The sequence below is a fragment of the Phasianus colchicus genome, chromosome 8, assembly GCF_987193195.1.
Source record: "Phasianus colchicus chromosome 8, bPhaCol1.hap1.1, whole genome shotgun sequence".
Classification (NCBI taxonomy): domain Eukaryota; kingdom Metazoa; phylum Chordata; class Aves; order Galliformes; family Phasianidae; genus Phasianus; species Phasianus colchicus.
In genome coordinates, this window is record NC_143443.1 from 27,187,245 (window position 1) to 27,210,592 (window position 23,348).

The 23,348-nt window shown below is 40.1% G+C and overlaps 1 protein-coding gene and 1 long non-coding RNA gene across 5 annotated transcripts in view; one reads left to right on the forward strand and one right to left on the reverse strand.

Moving 5' to 3' along the window:
* LOC116231620 (uncharacterized) lies at positions 1–19,685 on the reverse strand. Of its 2 annotated transcripts, none has more exons than XR_016468851.1 (4): positions 13,757–13,853; positions 11,473–11,543; positions 881–1,080; positions 1–431 (listed from the first exon to the last, which is right to left on the reverse strand). It is a non-coding gene; the product is annotated as an uncharacterized LOC116231620 (long non-coding RNA). The 2 variants fall into 2 exon arrangements; XR_004167506.2 differs by lacking the exon at positions 13,757–13,853 and adding an exon at positions 19,466–19,685 and having other exon boundaries at positions 2–431.
* Positions 5,438–23,348, forward strand: part of ACSL5 (acyl-CoA synthetase long chain family member 5) — a 28,076-nt gene continuing 10,165 nt past the window's right edge. Inside the window, exons 1-4 of one of the 3 annotated variants that reach the window (XM_090145505.1) lie at positions 5,438–5,590; positions 12,864–13,037; positions 21,848–22,033; positions 22,601–22,709. In XM_090145505.1, the coding sequence (XP_090001631.1) occupies positions 21,878–22,033; positions 22,601–22,709 (265 nt within the window). In that variant the 5' untranslated portion in view covers positions 5,438–5,590; positions 12,864–13,037; positions 21,848–21,877. Of the gene's footprint in view, positions 5,591–12,714; positions 13,038–15,850; positions 16,014–21,847; positions 22,034–22,600; positions 22,710–23,348 lie in introns of those variants that run through there. The other 2 variants (XM_090145506.1, XM_031597475.2) reach the window with 2 other exon arrangements.

Consider the following 23,348-nt stretch of genomic DNA (forward strand, 5'->3'; position numbering starts at 1 on the left):
AACATCTGACAAGGACCAAACCCACAGTTTTGGAAAGTCCACAGGGAATCAACCTTTGGCCAAGTGTTTATTACCCACATGAATATTAACCATCACAAACCAGAAAACATTTCTTTACAGCTAAAAACCAAAATTGGTCTAAGAAAGCAAGCAACAGGCTCAACACTATCCCATTTCAATTCTCCATAGTATCAGAGAAGTGCTGTGCATTACACTCAGTTTTACATTCCCAGGTAAGAAATGCTAAGAGTTACAAACCTGACGAAATCAAGGTGATTTAACCTTGCTTTGCTCCCTTAATGCATTCCTGCTGATGCATACTAGGAAAATTGGAATACATGATCTCATCTCCTTATACAACTAGGGAGCTGTGGGTCCATCCACAAGGCAAACCAGATGCAGTTGACCTCTGTGCAGATGTCTATTCTTTCCTGTTGATGACAAAGGAAACCTAGGATGACTAAGCCTTCAATTTAAGTAGTACAGTTAAGCACCTACAGCTAAATGATTGCATGTGCACAGAGCATGTGTAATTCAACATCTTCCAGCTGGAGAGACAGGTTGCTTTGTCTTTGAAATGCTCATGTAACTAGGAGCAGAAATTATCCCACTTCACTTAGTTAAACAATATCAACTAGACATATAATACTCAATAGAATAACTGGTCATGCTCATTTTCCATCTTATTTAATAATGTTGTATATTTAACAAAGTCAAATCCAGATGATAAAGGAAAACTGTATTTGAACTGGAACTTCTAGCAACAGACAATACGTACTTGAAGTTCTTGTGCTGAAGGAACACATCTTCTATATTGTATCTGACCTTAACAAATGTTAACTGAGCTGGTTTTGCACAGATCCATATTTTATCTGCTTACCCATACACAGCAGCTTCAGGTGAGTGTCCAAGCAGCACAGCACAAGTCCAGCCAAATACTTCAGACTCTTATGTAGTTCTTCTAACCATGATGGATGAAAGACAATTTTGATATAAGTGGCTGAGAAGGATGTTGTGTGGTGTTGCTATCTGATCACAAAAACAATGGGAAACCACAATCCGAAGGCCAAAAAATGTATCCTAGAGAGATGACAAGATGACAGTTTTTTGTGTCATAAAATAAAAAGCAAAAGTTTCTTTGTTGTGCAACTCTGAATCGTCCTGTAACCTTCACTCATCCCAATTGTCACTTGGTTCTGGCTTTTGTCTCACAAATCAGTTTGGTTCTATTCACAGCTTACAGTTATTTTTGTACTTCATAATATCACGAACAAGTTCCATGATAAACCTTTGACTGTTAGCTAAACCAGTTACTGCACAGTGGAAAAATTACCAGGTCTAGCATAAATTGCAGGTGACTGCCTACTCTTCTCTGCTCAAGAACAACAGTCAGTCAGTTAGCCACATACACAGATCAGCCAATACAGCTTACTTATAAATCCCAGCTCTGTGACTCAGTCGTCTGGTGGCAAGTTTGAATCTTCAGCAATGAACTGAGCAAATGTCTTCAGTTGTTGGGCAAATGAAAATGCCCACACCACCTCATTCCCTCTGGCAGGGCTGAGGTTTACTACTGTTATCCTAGGGTAGGATACAACAGGGAAATAATTCCCTCATTTTTAACCCACAGATACTTGTCTAATTTCCATCAAAACACTGGCATTCTTTGCATTATTGGAATAATACTTGTATTGAAGACCAAATTTCAATGGCTTTGGCCTGATGTTGTTTTTAGAAGAGGACACACTGAAAGGAAAGCACTTGCAGAATAGGTAGAAAATGCAACAGATGACAAACAGAAGTAACAACAGAGAATTAGGTGTTATCTAACTCCCATCAATCAGCAATAGAACTTCTTGTCCTCCTTTATATGTCTCTACCAAAACGTATGTCCAGTTACTCAGTGTTGAACAATTTTGTCCCTAAGCAGCTTCTGATTTAAAAAAAAAAAAAAAAAAAAAAAAGTGAAATCAATTTACTTGGGAAAAAGTTGCTAAGGAATGAAAGTAATCAAGCAAACAAAAACATTGCAAGCTGAAAGTTAACCATTCTTCCCTAGAAGCATGACCCATTAAACCATTTGCAGCAACCTAGTGACAGTGCAGAGGGAATGGCACATCACTCCCTGCAACATAACCGGGAGCAGGCACAGCTGAGTTAGTGGCTGTTGGGCATCCTTTCTAAGAACTTATTACATCCTCATTAAAACACTGCAGCAACACCCCCCAATGAGCTACAAACCACTGACACCAAAAGTCACACAAGTCCTTTCGATGAACAGTTATTTACCTTTGACACACTGTTGTAAACAGTATTTTAACTCTGAGTACCAAACTTTCATTAGAGAAGTTTCAATATCCGAAAAGTCTACAGAAAAGTGTTAAAGAACCATTACTGTAAAAGCGGCTTCATTCAGAAAATCCTTTCCCAATCAGTCCAATTTAATGGGGGGAAAAAAATTCAGACAAATTCTTCACTAGCTTGCTCCAGATCTTAGAAGCCATACTGGAGGGGATCTTGTAATCTCATAAAACATCCCACTAACAGTCTAGAGAGCCTGCTGGCAGGCAGGGTCCTGTGAAAGGAGTGTTTTCTGGTTTGCAATCTTATGAGTAGGTTGGGTAAATCACTAAGGTGAATGCACTGCATAAAAACAAGTTATTATTATGTGAGGGTGTAGCTGTCAGTATAAAAGATGGGTGAGTAAGCAACTGAGCAGCAAAGCACAAGAAGCTAGCAGCAGTGCTAAGGAGATGACAGAAACAACAGTGATACTGTATTGAAAGAGGTGAGTGACTGAAAACACAAAAACTGCAACAAAATAACTTGAAATCAAAAAAACTGTTGCTTGCTTTATGTGTTTGGACAAAGATACATAGCTGATGGTAACAACTCTGTTCTGCCATAGGATGAAGGCTTTAATGATATTTTTGATCTCTTCTGCTCTCTCTGGTGTGGTTTGTTCTCTTGTAATAAGCTTCTTAATTGATGCTAAGATTTTTATGGTTGTATGTATGATTAATATATTTTCTAGAATATCTACTTCCACATATCATTCTTGCCTTACACTTACTATTATGCTATCACTTTGCTATTATGCTATCATTTGCTTTTTGGGACTGAAGATGAGTAAAAGAAAGAGGATGAAGAGAAACCCTAACTCTTGTGAGAACTATTTATGCCTGGACATTTGGAAAGAGCAGAAATAAACATCAGATAAATGACCACTATCAAGCACAACAAATTGTGAAGCATGCGAACTGGTTAAAATGCCATATAAAGAGCTAAGAATCAATTTATACTTATTTGTATACGTATTTTTGAAGACTATGTTGACTTACTGCAAGACTGGACGAAAGCAAATAGCATCGGATCCACATGAAAAAAAGATGATCCAGCAACAACACAGATGCTATTTTTTAAATCTAAATAATGAAGTAGTAATAGTACTAACAGTATATACCACACTGGTGACTGCACAGAACTAAGTGAAGCCATCAACAGTACTGACTGGATGTACCTCATCATCTCAGACAAATATCATAGGGGCTTTTTTGTTGTTGTTTGTTTAAAAAAAAAAAAAAAGAATTGCAAAATGAAGAGATAAAGAGTATTAGAGTATTCAAATGAGATGAAATCTAGCTAGGTGTTACAGAGGTATTTCCTAATGCAGCTTCTTGCAAAAACTTAACCTGAAGAAAAAAAAAATTAAAAGCACCAGCGTACACCAGCTTTGAATGAAACAGAAATAAAGGAAAGTAAAGAAAGACTCACTGTTCCCAGCACCTGTCAAGATCTCCAGTGCCCTGGGTTCTCCCTGAGACGGTGAAGCTGAACACCTTTTACATCAGTTTCTACTTTATCTTTGAGTTTGAGACCACCTCTTTGGACATTCGGACAACAAACTGGGATCTGGAAGTATGACATTCATATGAAATAATGATACTACTTACACCAAAGGTATTACAACAGTACGTGGGTGTTTAAAATGAAGTATGGTATGTGGCTGCTATCAGGAGGAAGTCTCAATCACCTGTGCTCCTCACCATGGGCTGAGTAAGTTTGGAATCGCATGCAGAACAAGGTGCTACGATGGGACAAAACATTTTTGAGCAGTCTATGCAGCATATGGAGCAGATTCTGCTTATTATGGCCAAGTAGTTTTTAGTCTTCACGGAGCACTGAACTGATCTGCCAAATATTCATTAATATAACTAATGATCTATTTCTCACTGATGATGATGCTTAGACATTTATAGATTGTATAGCATTTACAGCATGCTCCTGCAATCAGAGAGACAGATTACATTCCCAATATAGACACTGGCTCTTCTTGAATGTGGTTACTGCCTCCAGGAAGGTTTCAAGCTGGATTTTAGCAGTTATAAGCAGAGATGTGCTGTTACAGGAATATTTTCTAGCACTCACCTTACTCTTGAATAATTCTACCGGGAAGCACATTCTTTGGATTTCTATAGAGCCAGCCAAAATGCTGTGACTGCAGTCTTAGCCAATTCATTTAAAGCTACATACAGCTGGATAAGCAAAGCTCAAGGCACACCCCTGGGACAAGCCATACAACAGCAGGTGTTAGATCTGAGAAGTTAAGGAAGGAGCAGGCTGTGTGCCAAAGGAGAATCAACACTCAGGGGCTCTTAGTGGCCTAGAGAACAGGAGGATCCCACAGTACAGCAGTGAATCTTAACTGTGCACTGTGCTGTGTATGAAATCACTGCTCACACTTGAAAGGAACTGCAGGCAGCAAGAGGAGAGCCTGAAGCACTGTCCTGGGTTGTATGCAAGCAGGGCTGCAGACAGCATGCTGATAGTCAATTAAAGCATTTCTCAGATTTGTATCAACTGCGGCAAGTCACTTTAGGAAGCAAACAAAACAAAATAAACTCAGCTGGAAAGCACCAAGACTGGAATTAAAATAATGCAAATTCCACTCAGCTGTATCTGCCTTCTTGCTTGTTAGGTTTGCTCTAGCACTGATTGTTTCTAGAAACTGCTTTGTAGGAAGCACCCCAGAGAGAAGTCAGCTCTTTGTAAGAAGCCCAGCCTGCAGCCACCTACAGCTCCAGAGCTCAGGGTAGCTGAAGAGCACATCTTGCCCCGACCCACTATTAAGTACTTTCCGCTTGTTACAAATGACAGACAAACAAATCCCCTTCCCTCCCACTTCCTAACAGAAAACAACAGCTTCATAGCACAAGCAATAGGCTTCCAGATCTGGCTCAGGCCCAAAGCGTCACACATCAAAAGCAGCGAGAAGTGGCAGGAGCACCACGTTCACACACAGCAAGCTGGGGCTGAGCACCCACGGAAGCTGTAGTCCCCACATCCTCCTCACCCCACATTTCTCAGCTCATTGCAGCAATATGTGCAGCACGACCAGCGTGTCTTTGGCCACTGCAGATGAGCAGCAGATCTCAGGATGAATTTAGAGTCAGTGACGCCATTTCCGGGGAAAATTTGTTCCTCCCTTCCCTTTTCCCAACAAGATGAAGCACACAAACTGCAGCCCAGGTTAAAAGTTCAGCCTACACTGAGGGAACCTGCACTGTGATGAGAACAGACTTACCCCAAGGTAAGTCTGTAACTAACTCCTCATTGCATGAAAAGCTGAACGACAGTACTTCACATTTGGAGATGGAAAAATCACAGACCAGAGCATTTCAGCTGGAGCTCTAATGTGCTCAAGTAGAAGTGAAAAGCTTTTGAGAGGGAAAGGTTGCTCCTCTTCTTTCCCTCTTTTTTTTTTTTCCCCCCTCTCTTTAAAATACAGTTTTGTCTTTCTACTATTCTCACTGTTCTCACTCAAGGCTCTTCTCCTTGACTTGGAAACAGACCAGGAAGTTAGCTCACAAAATGTTGTTTAACTTAACCACCATTTAACTTGATTAAACCTTGTTTATTTATTATTACTTTTTTTAATGTATGTGCAAAATTTATTAGGAAGCCAAAGGTTTTTAAAAAGCTAAAGGTTTAAAAATATGTATCTAATTTGGGCTGTGATATTTTGGGTATAAAAGCACAACTTAAATTTTAATGTCTGCCTATGAATACTAGACATAATTTCAGCAACCAGAAACTCTGTACTTCAGAATGCATCAATCTCAAACTGTAACAGTGGGAAAAGACTTGTTATCTTTCAGTTTAGATATGTGATTTCAAACTTAGAAGAAAGCAAGCAAAAGATTTAACAGTGGAAGATGTCGGTATCTTTGACAGAAAATATTTGAATATCATGCTCAGATTTGTCCATCACAGTAATCCGTGAGCTCAGAAGCCAAAGAAATGTATCAGAGGAGACAGAGCTCCCACATGAATTCCTCTTAGCTCCTGAGAAGAATAGCTACCTTCCAGATGCATCCCTCCAGAAAAGCTTGTAAAAGGAACACAGTATTTCAGCGTATACACGAAAGCAGCAGTCAAGCTGCATCTTGCCAAGGGTGATGGATGTAGCCAGGCCAGCTATTAGGCAAAACCTTCCCTCACTGCAGCACTTCCCACTGAGACGGGGAAGTCATTGGTCCAAGCATCACACTCAAGTAGAAGAACCCCAGAATCACTGGACTGGGAAAAAAGCAAACCACAGGACATCGAAGTCCATCTCAGCTGCTCCTGGACAATCTGGCCTAAAAGGGCTGAAATACTTGCCTGCTGGACATGACAGATGAAGGCACTAGGAGGCTTCTTTGCATCACAGGCAGAATCAGCATAAGCAAAAGGCAGGTAAAGTTGGTACTAAAGGGCACACTAAGACTGTGTTGTTTCCAAGTTGCAGTACATTTGAACCTGAGACACATGCCTCCTATTCCTCTTTTTATTCTGCTGGTTCAGCTTCTCTGGTGTCACCAGATTTTAAATAAATAATCCTAATTAACCAAGGATTTTTGCTTAATCAGAGCAGATAAGGAAGTTCCAAATCCCCAGGCAACCTAGGTAAACACCTCCAGGTACCAGCAAATGGTCCAGGAAAAGTAGTAGGTGGCACTCAGTGTCCTATGTGTTGCTCAGGGTACCAGCTGCGTCCCTCAAAAAGGAGCTACCAGTGGCTGCTCCAAACACCTTCTGACTTTTTTTTTCCTGCCCATATCATTTTTCTGACCTTTAAACTTTTACACAATCAAGAGCTCACACGTAGTCCAATACCATCAGTGACAAAGGTCATGAAAATACCAACTACCAAGGCAAAATAGGTTGCTTTACTTTTTACAGCCAACATACATTTATTTTCCATTCTCCCACATTCTGCTTATCCTGTACTTTCCTCCTCTTTCTGTAAGTTTTTTTCTTCTTTTTAATAAGGTTCTTAGCACTGCTTGTCTTTCATTGGAGAGCAAATCCAACATAATTTACTGGTTGTGACAGTCTTATTTTATTTTGATTCATGTGAGATAGTTACAGAATATGTAACAAATAAAATATGACCGAGCTTCCCTGGAATAGGCAGCAGAAAAAAAACATGGGCATCAGGCCTAGGTAAAGCCTGAAATCTTCTAAGAAAAGTTTTCAAGAAAAGTCAACTGTTCTGATTGCAGTACAAATGGCACAGATCTACATTAGGGCATGTCACACACTCATCCATTGTACATGGATTAATCAGGTAGACAAGGTCATTTACTCACCTCATTCCAAACCCTAACTAAACATGACCCAGGGGTTACAACTCCTTCATAGGAAGTACTGATTGCCTAAGTTTGAATATCACTACATTTTTTCTTGACAAACTTCTCTAAACACCAATGCACACCTACTTTTATTCAAACAAACTACTTCTTCAAGATCAATAGCTTCAACTGACACAAAGTTGAATACGACTGTTCTTCATCTGTAAAATCATGAAAAATGCCCTGTGCTATTGAAACAACCTCAATTATTATCTCTAGATTTCTGAACCTCCTTTTAGGTACCAAAATACAAGTACAGGAATAAGCACTTTCAAAAATGGAAGGGTTAATTAAAGTTTAGTTACACAGTTAAAAGCAATGTCTCCTTTTGTGATCTTGCACAACAAGGATATGAAAAATATTCTAAAATTTAGCTCCAACAATCCATTTCAACAGATTTCTAAAGAAATACATGATTATCTTGGAAATTAAAGGTCATGCCAATACCAGATGGCAGTGGTCAATGCACCGAGCTACTGGAATTCAAGGAGTGTCTGGACAGAGCTCTCAGACAAAGATTTTGAATTTTGGGTGGTACTTTGCAGAGCCAGGAGTTGGACTCAATCCAGAGCTGTTGGAGTGGGTCCAGAGGAGGGCCATGAAGATGAACAAAGGGCTGGAGCACCTCTCCTATGAAGAAAGTCCAAGTGAGTGGGCTTGCTCAGTGTATAGAAGAGAAGGTTCCAGGGAGACCTCATTGCAGCCTTCCAGTACTTGAAGGGAGCTTACAAACAGGAGGAGGACCAACTTCTTACACAGTCTGATAGTAACAAGACAAGGGGAATGGCTTTAAACTAAAAGAAGGGAGATTTAGGTTAAGTGTTGGGAAGCAATTTTTTATTCAGAGGGTAGTGAGGCGCTGAAGCAGGCTGCCTAGAGAAGCTGTGGATGCCCCACTTCTGGAGATATGAGGCCAGATTGGATTTTTTCCTGGGCAGTCTGATCTGGTGGGTGGCAACCCTTCTCATGGTTGGGGGGTTGGATCCACACGATCTTTAAAGGTCTCCTCCAACCTAAGCCATTAGATGATTCTATGCTCCTCAGTGATCCAACTCAGGATATTCTATGATTCTATGGAATCGTAATCCCTATCCATACCTCATTTGATTCAATAAGTTACATCACTGTGACACGTAGAGGCATTCCAAGTGGTCTTTAAACTTTCCTCGTCTAAATATTATACATCAGATATTACTGCCTTTGAATCTATGGACTAATAACGTTCGAAGTCTAAAGTCACTAAGAACAATTTGCTTCTTTATTTTACTTCATAGTCACTTGGCAAAGTCTCTGTTCTTAAACTGTCACGACTGTTTCTCTTGCCCATGCTTTATCCTAGCAATAGGAGAGGTTAAATGCAGCAATTTTTAGAGGTAAATTATTAGGCAAAATAACAAAGCCAAACTCTGAGAAGAGCTGAACAAATGAATTTGAATCTTCATTTCTTGGATTATTTCTCAGGATTTGATTTAAAGGTCTAAAGAAGTTGATGCAGAAGCCAAGGTCTGGGTGGCCATAACAAACCTGTGTTGAGCTTCAAAATATCATCAAAACCTCAACTGTAGAAGGTGATTCTCATTTTCATCAGGAGTTAATACCAGGAAACCTTCAGCTATTGCTGCCAGCTGGATCTGAGCTCATCAGTATCCATTGTGTTTGCCCACTTTATGTTTGAGCAGTCCCCATTATATCGTTAACCTTTAAAGGAAGAAAAGACCTGATAACTCTATCTGTCCACAGACTTTCATCACAGCCTTGCTGTCCCAACCATTCAGCCAGGCAGAATGTATGCAGGATGATCTCTGGAGTTAACGTGCAATATGCAGCATTTAATGCTTTTGAGATAAGCATGGTATTACTGCACTGGAGATTATGCAGAGATAGGTTTCCTTCCTTTTTCCATCTATGATTCCCATTAAATGGAATAAAAGCAATCTGTACCAAATATTTTTCAGGTCTAAGCTAAGAAGAGTTAATCTCATAGTACAGATTTTGATACCAAATAGAGCTATGTGGAATTCTCAGAGTCTGCAAGTCAAGGTACAAATCCAGTAGTTCCAGTTCCTCCATAGTGACTCAATTTAATTCATACTTGTGCATATTTATTTAATATCTACAGTTATCATAAGTGCCACTGGTCTGGCTCTAAAATAATCAACAGTTTTTGGGATATGCCACTGGAGCTCTGCATGAAGAAAAAAGAGTGCAAGATTGTCACAGTAACATGAAAATCATAATTTCAGTGAGATCCTTCAGTATCATACAGCATCAGTACTAGAAAATAAAACAAGACTGTGGCTGATCTTGGGCACCAGAGTAATTGTAAGCATTCAGACATAAGCAGTCATTAATTCACCATGTAATCCATCCCTTTTACACAAAACGTTTAACACAGTAAGAATGACTTTTAAAATACTGTGGCCAAACTTAACAAATGTCAGGGCCATTGTTTAGACTGAAGGGTTAGAGTTTGTTTCATGTTTATCACTTGATAGACTATTGCGTTTGAGTAAATTTCACAAGACCAATAAAAAAAAGGTTTCTTATATATTACCTGGAAGAGTGACTAAACTCCAGCTTTGTGTAGTAATGACCTTTAGCTCCAGTCTTTACAGCTTAGATTGGTTGCACAACTTCAGCAAGAATCACTTTTGATCAGCATTCAGGGATACTCTATCTACTGGTATCTACAGTAGTCTTGCAAATCCCTCTGTTGGTAGCAGAGCTGTAAGCAAGCTGGCACACACACACTCCTTGCAAATTTTATTTCCTCTTGGCATACGTTCTTCATCACTCAAGTGCCAAGTTTGCACAAAGGGTAAATGATTAAATTGCTTGTGTGATATTTGAAAGAAATGGTAATGCGACTAGTCAACCTTCAGATAAGCAGAGAAAATTAATTTAAACCAAGGAAGCAAAATATTAAGCTTTCTATCACCTACAAAAGTCAGCCAAAGAAAATTTGGATTGTCATGTACTTAAAAAAACACACTAAATGCAGACATTTTTGTCAAAAATTACTAATTTTGAATAAATATTTTGAACCACACCCTGCTCCATTTAAATTAGAAATCTATTTTCTAAGAAATTCTTAACTTGATAATATTTGTGATCCTTGCTGGTCTATAAAGAATTCTTCCTGTCATTTGTCATCAGTTTTCTTCAGAATAGTCTTGAGGAAGAAATTAATTTAATTTCCATTCATGAAAATATTGGTAAGTGATTTTTTCCCCACCTCCTGGAAAAACAGCTTTTGTTAATTCTGACTAGTTCTACCTTGAGCTCCTCCTTTTCAAAACTGGGACATAGGTGATATTTCCACAACTGTTACAGCCTCTTTTATGTCATTGGTTGTGTGTTCTAGTCACTGAGATCACAAACTAAGACATCACTCATTTGGAAACAACAGGGAACACAGATAATGTATACAAACAAGTCTGCAATACAGAACATAAACCCATGTATTTTTCAGGGCATGGGTAAATGTTTTCTCACACCTGCTTTCAAAAGAAACAGGAAAAGGCCTACCACCATTAGCAAGACTGAGACTTACTCAAGAGCCCAACCTACCCGTCTCAGAGATGACAAACTCATTGCTCAGAAATGCCTACTACTCTCAGCTCTTGTTTTAGCAATAAACTATTAGTTTTCATTCTTCAGGAAGAAACTTTATGGGTGAAAGGTGACAAAACACTACAACTTATTAATTTTTTGTTAAAGCAAGATAAAAAGTCACATACTTTATGCACCAGGAAGACAGAAGTTACAGCTTAGCACATACAGGTATCTCACATACCTGGTTTTGTTGTCTCCTCAAATCTCCTTGCTGTGCTTCCACCGTGCATCTGTATGCAAGTTAAGATACATCTAGAGCCAAAAACACAGTGTCACTAATTCTAGCTCTTTCAAGACAATGAGGCAATACCACTTATATTGAATACAAGGATCTACCCAACTAATTTTTCTTTTTCTTCTTTTTTTTTTTTTTTTAAAAGATCTACTGCATACCTCATGCAGAATTAAATCAGTTGTTTCCCTCATTCAGGAGGCACCACAGACCAGAGCCAAGAGACCTGAACACCAGTATTATCTCTTTACACCGAGCTTGGAGTAATCCCACTCATTCTTTTATCCTTCCCAAAACTGTCATTGTCTAAAAACTTAGAGGATATTGCAGTTCAGAAGGCGTAGGTGGATAATTGGTGCAGCACTGATGGGAGCCTGATTCTGGTACTCCTGGCACAGGTGCTTCCACTTGTGTTAACGTGTACTGGTGTGGGCAGTTCCCCCACCCCAGTCAAGGATACTTGGGATCTCAAGTAAAAAGTAGTAATATGCTATAATTCAAATACTATGCATAAGTTAAATTTCAGGCCTAGTCAAACCAGACCTAAAACAACAAAAGCTTTGTGATCTTGACCAGTCCTGACAATATTAAAGAACTTTGGAATTTTTAGCTTTGGGTTTCAGATCCTGAGCTGCAAACCTCTTCCAAAGGCTGCAGCCTCAGGAAGTGAAGCCAAGAAGCTTCACGTAGCTGCTCAGTGCCAGTACCTCATAGCCTGTTTTCCATCAGCGTTAAGCACAGTACCCTTTATAGGAGGGAGACAAGAAAATAAATAAATACAAATGGTTAAATGAATAGAAATCCCTGTTGAACTAGCCTAGCCTAGCATCATGGGCAAACTGCCCTTCTTTGTTCAGCAAGTAAATATTATTTGCACATCTTTAGAAGCAAAGATAATATAATGGTAAGATAACTAGTCCCCTGTGTATCCTAACCGTGCTCAGAGCTCCTGCCATAAAGGAACATAGTTATTTGTGGACCACTTGAGCTGCAAGGGAAACCCATTCCTCAGCAGTCAGACATGCTAGAGAAGGAGCACCTCCACAGAGCAATAGGGAAAAATGTAAGGATATGTTTGCAAACTCTACGTGAAATGCAGGAGGTACCTTGTCTCTGCAAAATGACACTCACTCTGTGCTCCATGTGTACTCACAATCAATAAGAGCCTATTGAAAATCCAAGTGTGCAGCTCTTGCAGGGCTGGGGTTCACTTTCACAGTGTGCTGCCCTCTTCGAAAGCTGTTGCACAAGAGCTGTATGTTTAACATCTCTAACCAGCCAAAATTGCTCTTTATATTTGATCAGGAATAATTTTTACCTTTGAACCTGTTGCAACGCAGGTTCAAGGGTTACCTGGGTGCAGTGTTGCCTGTTTATTAAAGCCACACACCGATGATTCGGGGCTCAGTCCTGCCGTGGGAGCTGGGGAAGCACCAACCCTTCAACACCCCCTTGGAGTTGTAAAGCAGTGAAGCAAATAAGCTGTGCTGGCCCCTCCTTTGCGTGGACAGAAGGTAAGCAAATCTCTTTTGCCTACACTTTCCAAAGTACTGAGCTTCCTGCTTCTGCAGAGAAGCACAGCAAGTGGTAAAACAGACTTAATTTGCTGCAATGCTCGGATCCAAATGCACTGCTCTTGTCACACTGTGTACTCTTAAAGCCAACAGCCCAGGAGTTGGCTCTCTGTTATGGAAGGAGCAAGTCTGAGCTCACAAAGGCATACAAAAAAATCACAGCCATAATAAAAGCCCAAGCGAAAGCAACCACCTGAACACTCCCTGTTGCCATAGACTGGAACTGGAAACCTGACGTCCATCCATGCTGAGGCTGTTTTCTTATCAGTTTTGACTATTTAAAGATACAGTGCACAGAACACCAGTGCCAGGCTCCCATTCAGACTGAAGGTGAAAACAGAGTTCCAGAAAACGAGCCATCATTTGGTTCTACAACACCAGAGGCAGATTTTATAGTTCAGTAAAATATTACTATACACTAGATCAGTAGATGCACAAGCTTTTTGGCCATATTTAGTACAACAGGACCATAGTCCCTAGCTAAAATCACAGAAGCTGGCTATAATGCCTTCTTTTTAATTATTAAACATTTTTAAAGCACAGTTTTCACAGCTATACAGATGGAGCCCCTCCAAGCTCTTGCTTGTGCATCGATCTACAGCTGGAACAGAGGAGAGGATAGCAGAGAGATTAACCAGCAATCAAGCTGTAAGTGAGACCTGGCAAAACGTGTGCTGCTCTTCCAAGCCATAGCCCGTCATCCTGCTCAGTGCCTCCTCTGAGGAACCCAATGAGATTATTTATTTCCCTCTGCATTTTATTTGTCTACAACAGACAGAAAAAATATATATATATAGCAGAGCAGTAAAGAACTATTAATTTTATAGAATTAAGAAAACTGAAATTCAAAAACCCTACCAATAAAGTGAGCTCACATTTTGCACAGACTCATGCTATCAGGATCCAAGTCTCGGAGCTACAACAGAGAAAACTGTGCACTGAACTAATGCTTCCTCTTCATTTATTTACATCCTTTGCTATTTGCTGCGGGGAGATGGAATATTTGGACAGTTGATGCTCATACTGTGCCACAACTTTATGATTAGTTATAAAATCTCTTTTTATCCCACCTTTTGTGAGAGTAACAAAGCAAAAAATTAAACTTTTTCTATATATACTCTACATACTGCACATCTTAATTTGCTGGTGAATATGAAAGATGCAGGTATAAATTCTATATATGTGAACAACTCAACCTTTACTTTGTTCATGACTCTGCTCTGCTTTTTCTTTTGGCAAAAAATTACTAGCAAGAAAGGGGGCACAAATCCATTTAAAAAGTTGGGTTTTTTTCTAATTGTTTGAGGCAATATAAAAAAAAGCCTCAAAATTCTCAGGTCATTTTTTATGGGGAAAGAGCGTCAGCAATATTTCAATTTACGAGTATTAAACAGAAGCAGTCATTAAGGAGAAGTTATCTTTAACAAAGCCTCTGAGGGCATGTGCTCTTGCACCCCAAAGTCAATGCATCTGGGTGAGGTGCATAGCACTGACACCCAACAGGCAGGGAAGAATCACAGCATTTTCCTCTTTCTCTTGAAAAAGTAATAGCTCGAGGCCAGATTTCTGAAGGGGGAACTCCTCAGAGAAGCACTCAGAGGTTAATGCAAGTACCTGGGATGGAAGCCTGGCTTTCCTTCCCTTCATTGTAAGAACATTACCTTCCTCCAGGCGTAAGAGCACCCTGACTGGCACTATAAGAGCTGAAGGTCACAGCTTCACTTAAATGCCAAGGAGCAGCTCTCAGGAGACAGAGCCAAATGTGAAGGAATTCCACACAGAGCAAGCTGTTTCTTTTTCATGTTCATTCAAAGCTCATGGCAAAATCAGAAATTTAATCCTCAGCTTCCTTAAAAGTCTATCCGCACTGCTAAATAATGCCACAATTACAGTGTAAGTTAGCTTTACCCAATTAATGTATAGTTTACAGCAGCAATGAAAACAACAGCAATTAGTAGAGGCTGTATGCTTTAGCAAGCCAAGGTTCAGGGCAGGTTGCACCCTTTTAGTGAGGACACGCTATACTACTCCATTTTAGCTATAGTTTACTCTAGCAAGGTGTACATTATTCTGAAATCATACAGTACAGAAAAGCTTTCAGATGTGCAAACTGAGAAGTGCAAAACCATTTCCAAGATGTGAGGTCCAGGCATTAAAGAGAACACGTAGGTGAATTTAATACCTTCCCAGACCTCAAAGCCTGTTGCAACATTTCAGCAATGTTGATGGAGAACAGGAGAGAAAAAAAGGAAAGAGCAGCAGCAGCCCAGTATATGTAGAAAGCAAATCCCTGTTGGAGCAGGAAGAAAAGCAGAGTTTGAAGCATGACTCACTGAATTTGTGCAAAGGATTGCACATAGGTGACTACAGCACAGCAGAAAGCATTTTAGAAAGACAAGACAGATTCTAGGGAAAGAGAAGAAACCAGGATCCAGACTACCAACAAGTACTACACCAGTAGGTGAAAAATACTATACTCAAAGCATTTTGTTACTCATACAGCTGCAAATCTCTGCTCACTTTAACTCACAATACAGCCAGAGAGAGAAAATCCCTAATATTGAAAGTGCAGCTTTACGTAGAGGGGGAAAAAAAAAAAAAGAAACTAAATTATAAATGGTAAATTACAAATATATTTTTCATCAGCTTCTTCAGAAACGTTACCCTTCTTGCCTCACCAAACCAAAACCAAAACTACCACCAGCCCTTTACAGCAAATTCTTTTCTAACCACTTCACTTCCTCCCTTTGTTCCCAGCATGCTTTTCTGCTCGTTGATTTATTTAAACCAGGGAGAGGGAACAAGCTGTAGCTTTAACATGAACGTTATCTAATTGTTTTTGTTTTGCTATTACGCTTATAAAGCTTCCTTTTACTTAAGGAAAAGAGGTTGGCTTCCTGCCCCATCAACGAAATGGTACGTGCTTTTGCTTGCTGCTTTTTTTCCTCCGTGCTTGCTCTGAAATGCAGAAGCATTAAAGATCTACTTTTGTTTCACTGCTCATGGCCCTGCTGGTGGTTGCTCACGGAAGTCTCAGTATTGCCCACGTGCACATGCAGTGCTCAGTTCAAGGGGTTCAAGGTAATGTGTTTATCAGGAACCTGGTAGGAGAGCTCCAGCAGAACCACCATCGGCGCGATGCTAATCTTAAGCTTAGTTAAGTTCAGATATATATTTGCTCTTTGCTCTTGGTGATACAACTGCTGTAATAAGTTATCATAAAAAAAACATCAATATTTAAAAATTCTTACTGCTGGCTGTACTCTCTAAACTGCTAAATGATCACATTCTGGTTTTCTTTGGGCAATTCTAAGTTGGGCTTTTGTTCTAGATCTTTGAACATACTTGGAGATAATTTCCCATTAATGTAATGCCAGTACAAGTGTATTTGGTGAGGATATCACGCTATATTATCTAGTAGGACAACCAGTAACAAAGTTCATTATGTTAACTACGTTTACGATTCTTCAGAACTTCAGAGGGCTGAATATGTTCTGTCTTTGTGTGTGGCCGGTACACCTTCTGGACAGGGAGTTTTCAAGGAGAAAACCTGAAATAAAGCGTACACAAAAGCTTGACTTTTGTTTTCTGACAAAGCAGCATCATGGTGTCACTATGTTCCTGATGAAGGGACGGAAATATCAGACATCGTACATTTTCTTATCATAATGGACTTTCTATTTTAGTATACAGAAAGGCCTGAGTTGAATAGGTTTCATGAGGCGGGTTCAGAAATAGACTGTAACACAGTCTGAGTGCTGTACTTCCTGGATGTAAATTACTGGGGCCTCATGCTTTCCCAGCTGATAGCAGAGTGCTTCTCAGGCAAACAGAGGGCACTTGAACTGCTAGGCTCCAAAAGGTACTCCAAAAGCTAAAGTGAGAATGTAGATTCTGCTTTAGACACATCTGGCTCTAAAGAGGATTCTGCGAAAAGCTGTGGCTGTTAACTCTGGGATTTTACTTCTCTTTACATAACTGAGTCAGCAGTATAGTTTGTTCTTAAAGTCTCGCATCTCCCAGGGCATCAGATTAATAAGTGATGTGGTTTGTACATGGCTGCACTCAGCTGTTGCTGCTCAGGTCTTGCACTTAAGCCTCTTTCTGGATGCTAAGTCCTGCACAACACACACTTCTTGCTGAGCTGAAGAAAGATGGGACATAATGCTTCCAACTATGAACTCACTGCCTCACATCTGCAGACCAGGCAAAAGCTGCACTGTGGGAAAGCAAATGTCAGGAGTGAACTAATGGTGGTTAACTAAGTACAGATCTCAGAGCAGTTGGTTCCACTCTATTTCTGCTTGGAAAGTGTCAGCATGTTACCTTACTAATGCTGATTTCACAATTACCTCAAAAGCATATACATATGTGTTTCTTAGGCAAACTTAAGACAAAAAAAATATAATCTTAGAAGATCTCACAGGTAGAGCATGACCTTTGTCCCTAAAATGGCACAAGGACCAGAGATCTATTGCCTGTAAAGAACTATTGTGAGATAAATTTTCTTTCTTCAAATTTTTGTGCCTGAAACCATAGAATTGGTTACTTACCAATGCCTGCTGCCTTGGAGAGAAAAGAGGAAAACGAGCCTTCATTCCTTCTAGCTAATAAGGAGTTGCCCTGGAGATTATGGGGGATTTGGAAAGTGGGGTACTGTAGAAATGAGAACACACGGTCCTGAACCCAAGACTGGACTTACTGTAATCTCTTCTGATAAAAAAGAGGGGTGGGGAAAGCCTAAGCCTTCATACTCTTGATCCCAGTGCACCTTATCCTTGATCATTGATCAGGCCAGACAGTTGAAGTACACTTCAACTTTCTCACCTCCTGTTGCACAAGAGGACCAACAGAGGTGGTCTGAGACATCCTATGCATTTTCTAGTCACATGGAGCTAAGTCCCTCAAAACTCAGGGATTTAAAGCACTTCAACCTTTCCGCATGGTTAAAAAAAGTTAGAGCTCAGACTCACGGTCAGAAATGCTGTGGCACTGTTGCATGCTACACTGAGTAGCACTTTCAGTCAGTCTGTATAGACCAAATATCATCTATATATAGAGAACCCAGATTTTAGGGTTAAACTCTGGTGTAGTTGCTCCATAGCATGGAAATAAGAGCTCTACACTAGGTCCATGCTTAGAAGACTCATAAAGAAAAAGAAGGTTTCTGTTCGCTCTGCTGGCTGGCTCTTCTGCAATCAGGGCAGCAGGATTAAGCGCCTTCTGGACAATGCCAGAAGTAGTTAACCAGCAGTGCTTTGGATCTCACAGGTGTTTATAGTATAAACTCTAGACATAGTAGACAATTGGCCTGGTTATGGAAGTTGAGACAAATTTGCTGATGGTCTCTTCCCACAGCCTGAATAACAGACGCTATGTACTTTGACAGTTGGAAAGTAAAAGCAAAATGTTGTCACTACTCCCATTCATAGTGTAAGGTCATTTAAATAGTCTTTTAGGCAAGAAAAGCTCTGTGTCTGTATAGTGTGAAGACCCAGGTATATGTGCTTTTTCACAAAACAGTAATTTCATGGTTTTAAAGCACGTTAAGTTTTGACTCTTGCATATCTAGTTTCAGTATTGTAAGCAGACTAGTGATTATGGTTACCAGAAAAATAGTTAGAAGCAAATGAATGTATTTCCCAGACTTACGAGATTAGATTGTTATAGGATCTTTAAATTAATCATTGCTTTGTTTTGGCCTGTAGCTAGTCAAGGACTATTTCAGGATGTAGGAATGCTGAGTAGGTTGTGCTGGAATAAGGCTACTAGCAGGTTTTTCTGAGGACAGTATCTTTCCTGCATTCAGTTATCTTCAGGCTTCTCTCAATCAGGTTTTCCTCACTGGATCTTTGAGATCGCTACCCCAACTATCTTCATCCTTCCAAGCACAGTTGTCCGGTCTTTTTAGATATCTTGGCATAAACTGCCTTGCATGTGAGTCAATGAGGAGATGAGAACACCATGACTGAAAGGAAGCTAATCTTTTCTGCTATCTAGGAAATAGTCTTTAGAGTACTATTAAAACAAGTACATGAGAGCACAATCCATTCAAAATAGTTCAGCTGTGCAGGTATGTGGCCTTTTCAGTTGCCTATTCTTACTGCTGGTCAAAAGAACTTCATGCCCAGAGAAGAGATATCTGAAATACACTGAATTAAATCTCATTTTGGCCCATCTAAAGATGGAAAAAGACATCAAAAGTTGATTACTATTGCTTTTGATTACTATTGCAAAAGTTGATTACCAATTGCTATTACTAGCAATTGGACAGATCAATACAATGGGAAAGGCGTTACAACAAAGGCGTGATGATGGAAGGGCTGGCACAATAGAAAGGTGCTATACAGGAAGGGAAAATTACTCACCTGTATTAGGAGATTCTAGGTTCACAGGGGAAAAGCTTCACCAGGGAGGAATCTCCAGAAAGAGATCCTTCCTCACAGACAATCAGCCCTTAAATGAGTTCTGAAAGAGGTAGAGCCAGGCTCCAGCCCTTCTGGTTGCACAGATGAATTACCTTCACCTGTACTCCCAGAGCTGACTGGGTCCTTTCCCCAGGTGCTCAATCAGTGGTTCAGGCTGTGATTCAACAGTTCCCATACAGCTGTGAATGAAAATTCAGAGGAATTGGACATGAGTACTCTGGTATCCCTCTAAGAGGATGGACCAAGGTTTAGTTTTGCCATCTTCCTATGAACTAAGCTTCCAGCATACAACTGGTACAAATGTGATTTGTTCTGCCACTGAGATCTGGGAATAGGCTCTGAGTTAAAGGAATAAAGTTTGTATGTTGAATTTCTTTTCACGTTGAGCAGTGGAGATGCCTCCACCAAGCTGCCTCAGATCTCAGATCTCATACTGTAAAAAAAAGTGGTTGACTTCCACCATAAACTACATGCTATTTGATTACCTCCAGCAAGCTGTTTACTAACAGCTGCAGTATTGAGTTACAAGTCCAAAAAATGAAGAGTAGTTGCCTAAAAAATTCATCTTACCAAGTCCTTAATCTTCCAAATAAGAGTAGAGACTTCTCTACTCAGACTTCTAAGTGTCTTTGACATGAATTCAAACTTCTTCAGCAGGCTTTGTTTTCAAAGATTATTTTTCCTTAGACTTAGCTGATAGAAGTCAAAGGAAGGATGCAAGATGTGCAATAGTCTGTGCTGAAGAAAAATAGGGCTATACTTCCTAGGTGTGTGTCCAGTGGCCAGACATGATAGTGATGCAGAGTCATAAGGCAGGAGCTTTTGCCATTCTTGCTGTAGCACCATTTTTGGGGGGCAGTCCTTTCAGTGCCTGAGGTGAAGATCAGGGGTTTGACGTGCACGCTGTAACTCAAAATAAGTAGGTCTAGGGAGTTGGTACATTTCAGGTGATGTGCTTTTGGTAGTGTGGATTCAACATCAAGCCTCCAAGGTATCCTTTCTTATCCAGATGATGAGCTGCCAAAGCATCTGTTTGTCACCAGAGAACAGATCAGGACTGTTAACACAGTCACTGAAAATTGAAAGCTACAAAACCATAAATGTGATGCAGGTGATCTAGCCCTGCTCAGTCTGGATGTGGTGATCCAAATTCTGACTTTTGGACATGGCTGAATTTATTGACTGTTTGAAAAATACCATCAGCTTTCTTGGGTTCTTCTAATGGAAGGAAACCAGGAGCTCAGTATTCCAAAATGTTTGGTAGTGTTCCTGTATAGGAATGTAGCTAGTTGCTAGCTGGCATATTATCTACTGACTGGATTTCCTCAATTAATCATGAAGGAATTGGAAGGGGTGCAGTTATTCATCTTGTAAACTGTGAAGTGTCATGTCCTGCATACCTATTTAGATACTAGGAGAGATAAGTCAGTTCACTTAGATCAAATGCAGTCATCTGTGCTAGATTTGCATTGGCTATTCAATCTGAAACATATCGGAGCACTTTAGAAACTAACGTACTTGATTCTAGGAGAGGAAGCTGAGGTAGCCTCTTTGTATCTCTTGTGAGGAAATCCTGCATTCTCAGTTTTCTGCTTACCTGCCTGCCCTTGAAGGAAGAGATGCCATAAGATGCAAGCAGCAAAACTGCTTCTGTATTTCCCAGCAAGATTTCAGTTGCACTCTCTGACTTCTAGGTCACTAGTTTTGAGAGCAGAAGTCCAGAGTTTGGTGTTGTGCAGTATCTCAGGCAGAGCACTGCCAGCATGAGAAACACTTCCCAGGCATAGACTGTATTTCCAGTAAGAGCAGCTGATCATGAAGACACTGCTTCTCCTGCAGACTGCTACACAGTCTTTACACTTGTGTATACTGTAGCAATACCTCCTGCTGTTAGACAACTGTAATCTTGTGGTGTTTTTCTTCTACTGTTCACATCTGAACAATAGGCATTTAGAAAAAAAAAATTAATACTTAATCTGATATATATATACACTGATATATATATATATAATATAAATCAGGCAGATTTTAGTCTTGAATAGGAAAAAGTTGACATTTGTTTCTTGCCTGCCTGACATCACTGGACTTCAGCTTTTTGTGGAGGTGGATGCAGAATGGATTAAGATTTACAGAGACAGGTGACTTGAGATCTCCTAAGAGGCTTAAAGCATTGCATAAGCATACTTTATTATTGTACCAGGAGTCCTTAGGTGCAAAGAGCTGAAACGATCTGTAGTATTGCTTAACAAAGTACTTAACTAACCCTGGCTTACAGGTAGTGAGTGCTTCGAACTCATACCTACTAAACCTCGTTTGTTTCAGGTTCAACTCTGGCTGCACTGATCCAGCACAATGATCTGGATACTCCAGGTCTTGTTTTCACCGCTTCCAACACCAGCACTGTTTACTCTTATTGCACTTGGAGCTCTCACCTTCCTCTGGGTGCTAAGCAGGCCAAAGCCTGTTTTACCTCCTGTTGACTTGAACAAGCAGTCAGTGGGAATTGAGGTAATGCTTATTCTTCTTGTGGGGATGGATTATTTCTGACAGACTTGCTCTAAATACCAATCCATTTTGACTCTGGATATCAGTGGAAACTCTCATTTCTGCTATACACAGCCTTCTCTGCTGTGCAATTCAGCAGTATTGTGCATAGAAGGGAAGTCTTATGACACCAAGAGGAAGAGACAGAAACTCTTGCCAGCAGGGTTAGGTGTGCTTTTTACAAGAAGTCCTTGGCTGTCACTGACTTTTTTCCTGTACTATAAATGCTTTTTATTTGTTTCATGGCTAATGATAGACCAAGATGGCAGACTTCATGTAACTATGCAAGTGGTAGCACTTAATGTTAGTCAAGGTCTGTTTAGTAATCTACAGCTGAATATTAATCTGGGTAATCTAGAAAATTCCTCTGCATACGAGTAGTATCTGAGTAGATCAAAACCAGGAAGGAAAATGAGACTTCCTGCACAATGCAATAGTATTCAAATGCCTTGAAGGGGACTGCTGTGATTGGCTGGAACGAATAGCATTGCAGCTGCTGTGCACTAATTCATAACTGTGCTCTGTTCCTAGGGAGGAGCGAGAAGAGCTGCACTCTTGACAGATAATAACCTGCTTTCTTATTACTTTGAAGATACTAAAACCTTGTACGAAGCTTTCCAGAGAGGACTGCATGCTTCTGGTAAGCTTTGTAGCTGCTAGTTGATACTTAACATTTCACAAGTAAATGAAATGGTTCCAGAATTTTTTTATCTTGCCTCTTGCCAATAGTAATAATTAAGGCTATCAAATAGTTTTCCTAAACTTTTGTGAGGTGAAGTGACAAATGACCATATTTCTCCCCCACTGTTATGGAAGTAGGATTAGTTGGCAGACTGCACAGGAGCAAACATCAGAAGCTCACGGTGGTAGAATTCAGTGAAGACAGCAACACTAAGTTTGGGGTGGGGTAGGAAGGGAGGAGCAAAACATCCCTCTGCTTTGTCTTATGAAGCATTTATTTTTAACTTTAAATTACTGCCTGCTTACAATAGGAATGTGTCCCTGTCTGTATGGCTTCAGGGATCACAGACATGGAAATACATGATAGCCTGCAAGCTATTTCAAGCTGAATGAAATGGGAAAATATTGCCAGACACTGGAAGTATTGCTTGTAAGGATGAAGCAAACAGCCTAACAACTTTAGTTTGTGCAGAGTACTTAACAGTGGACACTGCACACCTGAATGCTCCATGCAGTTAAATGGACGTCTGAAAACAATCTCCATTTACAGTGTTGTTTTGAACTGCTATGCAGCTTCAGTATTGAGCTTTACAGCTGC